The sequence below is a fragment of the Pygoscelis adeliae genome, unplaced genomic scaffold, assembly GCF_000699105.1.
Source record: "Pygoscelis adeliae isolate BGI_AS28 unplaced genomic scaffold, ASM69910v1 Scaffold129, whole genome shotgun sequence".
NCBI classification, from domain to species: domain Eukaryota; kingdom Metazoa; phylum Chordata; class Aves; order Sphenisciformes; family Spheniscidae; genus Pygoscelis; species Pygoscelis adeliae.
Window position 1 is genome coordinate 384,154 of NW_008825431.1, and position 3,267 is coordinate 387,420.

The 3,267-nt window shown below is 42.8% G+C and overlaps 1 protein-coding gene across 1 annotated transcript in view; it reads right to left on the reverse strand.

Moving 5' to 3' along the window:
• The window catches only part of TMEM209 (transmembrane protein 209), a 13,975-nt gene extending 11,028 nt beyond the window's left edge, over window positions 1-2,947 (reverse strand). The window contains exons 1-4 of the mRNA XM_009331016.1: window positions 2,899-2,947; window positions 2,017-2,156; window positions 1,843-1,901; window positions 919-1,050 (exon numbers count right to left, since the gene is read on the reverse strand). Of these exons, the coding sequence (XP_009329291.1) occupies window positions 919-1,050; window positions 1,843-1,901; window positions 2,017-2,156; window positions 2,899-2,943 (376 nt within the window). The 5' untranslated portion in view covers window positions 2,944-2,947. The remainder of the gene's footprint in view (window positions 1-918; window positions 1,051-1,842; window positions 1,902-2,016; window positions 2,157-2,898) is intronic.
• Window positions 2,948-3,267: the final 320 nt, after the last annotated feature.

Below are 3,267 nucleotides of genomic sequence, written 5' to 3' on the forward strand. Positions count from 1 at the left end.
ATGCTGAGGGCTCCAGAGCTGGACGCAGGACTGCAGGGGGGGTCTCACCAGAGCAGAGCAGAGGGGCAGAATCCCCTCCCTCGACCTGCTGGCCACGCTGCTTTGGATGCAGCCCAGGATACGACTGGCCTTCTGGGCTGCGAGCGCACATTGCCGGCTCATGTCCAGCTTTTCATCCACCAGTACCCCAAGTCCTTCTCGGCAGGGCTGCTCTCCATCCCTTCATCCCCCAGCCTGTGTTGATACCGGGGGTTGCCCCGACCTCGGTGCAGGACCTTGCACTTGGCCTTGTTAAACCCCATGAGGTTCATACGGGCCCACTTCTCCAGCTTGTCTGCTTCCCGTTTTCTAGGGGCAGACTAGCAGAGTGCAATGCTACTGTGCTACCATTTTGCTTTTGGTTTATTTACCTTGTCAGGTTCTGGTGTATTTCAGAACTTTGCTTTGATGTCCAAAAGCTTTCTGAGTGACTGCCTCTAGGCTGTCATTTTCAGACTTCACATGAAGGTCTGTCTGTCCCTCTAATTTGGTTCTGGTTACCCAGCGTGATATTAGTAGGATATTAAAATTAAATACAAACCTGCACCCTCTGCCTTGCTCCTAGTCCCACGTACAGGTTACAAATTCCTTGTCCAGCCTCACACAATGTTTGAGTCTCTCACTGTCCTTCAGCAGCTCCCTATCCTGTCCTTTTTCACTGTGTGTGTCTCCCCTCCACTTCTCCCCACAAACACTCATCAAATTACCACTTGATGTTGTGAATTTTAATACGTAGCAGATAATTCAGTTTACCGCTCATGTCAGACGAGGTAATTCAGAACGCACTTCACTAAAGAATCCTACGCTTGAGAAAGATTCTATCTCGAAACAAACAAACAATTAAAAAAAAAGCTTGTTAGAGATATTTATTACACCCACCTGCATTCTGCAACCCCAGCAGGGTCTGCTGGCCAGGACTCATGACCAAGCTCGTCGGTGCCACCGTGTATTTGAAGTACCTCCAGAAATCAAATAAGGCATTCAGGCTGAACAGAGACGCAAGTGCGAGTTCTACAAGAAACACAAAAGTTTTTACCGTAGCTTGAGCACGGGGAATAATGAAAGTATATTATTTGCAAAAACAGGCATATGCCCATTAAAACTAGGTCATTATTAGTGCTACCAATAAGTACCAATTTGGGCAAGTGTCTAAGATTTCTTCACCTTCTTATGCAAGAACCATTGGAGATAATTTTCCTTGCTATGTTGAGATTAATTTATATTGCTAAAATTTAATTTAAAAAAATGGATGGTTATTTTCCAAAAAGGACACAAACCACTGCAGTGAAGTTTCACAGTATTTCTCAAACATCATCTTCCGTCAAATCATGTCACTCATCTCATGACTTTTCTCTCCCTCTTGCTCCTTTTCATCCTCTATTTGATAAAGCTAGCTTAGAGTCTACCCATCTGAAACAAACTTTAATTATTGTGAAATGCCACCCACACCCACAGTACAATATACTAGTAAAATCTGCAGTGTTCTCCAAAGCCTTACTCCACACATCAACTAGATTTAATGCACCAAACAAGTTCTTCGTGCCCTTTAATGATATATCTAAGAAAGCTGTTAACACTCCTTACCTGTCACTAAAACAGATGAAACCCCAAGTTTCAGGGGAGATAACAGAGAGCAAAACCAAGTTTTGGTTTAAATTTAAAACAAACAAGCAAGCAAGCAAACAAAAAACCCCAAGGAAAAAAAAAAAGGCTGGTTTAAAAAACTACCTCTCCGGCAATAAAAGTGACAAGTAAAAAAAGAAAAGAATCCTGAAAATTAATTGAACTGCTGCAGCGACTCACCAATATACCAAAGTGGCCAGTATGTGATGTTGTAATATGAGCTTATAAGTTTTCCAGTCCTGAAAAGAAAAACAAGAAGTTATCATTTTGCAACTATTCAGTCCTGGGAAATATTTAGGGATATACAAAGTAGGATGTTTTGCTTGTTTGAATCAGATGTAACAGTTAACATACATTTCAGTATATATCATGCCCGCAACAGACACATTAAGGAGTCCCCAGGCCAAGACCACTTTCCGGGCTTCAGTCTCTTTCCTCATCTTGATGGTCCTGTCGATGAGGGAAGTCGCTGGGCTCTGTTCTGGTGTCATTATCTGTAACAACACACACAGAGAAATGACAAAATCTGTCAGCTTTTATACAGTAAGATTCTCAGTCAGCACAAGATTAAAGAAAAAAAGGCAGTTATCCAAAACAAACTATATAAATGGACTTTACCTTCAGCCAGAGTCATGTTTAGCGTATTAAAAAAAAAAAGCAGATTCTTTTTACTGGTAAAAATAGGTAATATTTCCTCGATTAACTCTGTCAGCAGTGTCACCTCATTACTGAGGAACAGCCTCCATTTTCTCCATTGAGGTGCACATGAGAGGACAGAGACAGATTCCAGCCTCATTTTGGAAAAATAACATCCTTCAGAAGCGAGAGGCAAAGCTCCTGCCTTCTCCAAGGCAAAGGAAGCCAGAGGAAGGAAAGGCCTTGCACAGCTCTGCAGCTTTTTACTGAAAATTCCCACTCATTTCAGCAGGTAAGAGAGTATTTTCAGACTGTAAAGCCACCTCCTGTGGGTTCAGTACATCTGAATGCCCTCTGCACACCCTGCTACCTTTACGCCCAGTAACACCTTATGTGAAAGAAATAACCCTGGTGACTTTTTCTGGTAGTCCCGTCACCAAAATATGCTTCTGTCCCTTCCTGCCACTCGCTTAAAAACTTGTCACGTAATTCTTCACTAGATGGGAACATAAATAATCTGCTTTTTGGGACAAATAATTCAACTGCACATTACTTCCTAAAAAAAAATAAATAAAAAATACAAACCCCAAATCGCATTACCTGCTTCTTACTGGTACAATGATTCAACGGTGAAATAGTTAACATCAGGATTACTGGAAGAATTATACAAGAACACGTTGCCTGGTATTTTTTTTTGACAGGTTTTTCATCCAGTTTCAGCCCCAAGACTTCCCTTCCCACGCTGACAAACGTAGCAGCCCTGAGCAGAGATCCTCTCCCCCACCCTCACACTCCCAACCTCCCTGCCTGAACAATGTCCTCCTGCAGAAACAGAAGTTGCACTGTTAGGACACTGAAATAAAAGTGAGATCTGGTCCCGTTCTACTCGCTTAGGAGGGTTGGGTGCGTGGTTTTCACCTCCAGACTGAAATATGTCCTCCCGTACCCCCTGCCTTCATCTGCTAAGGC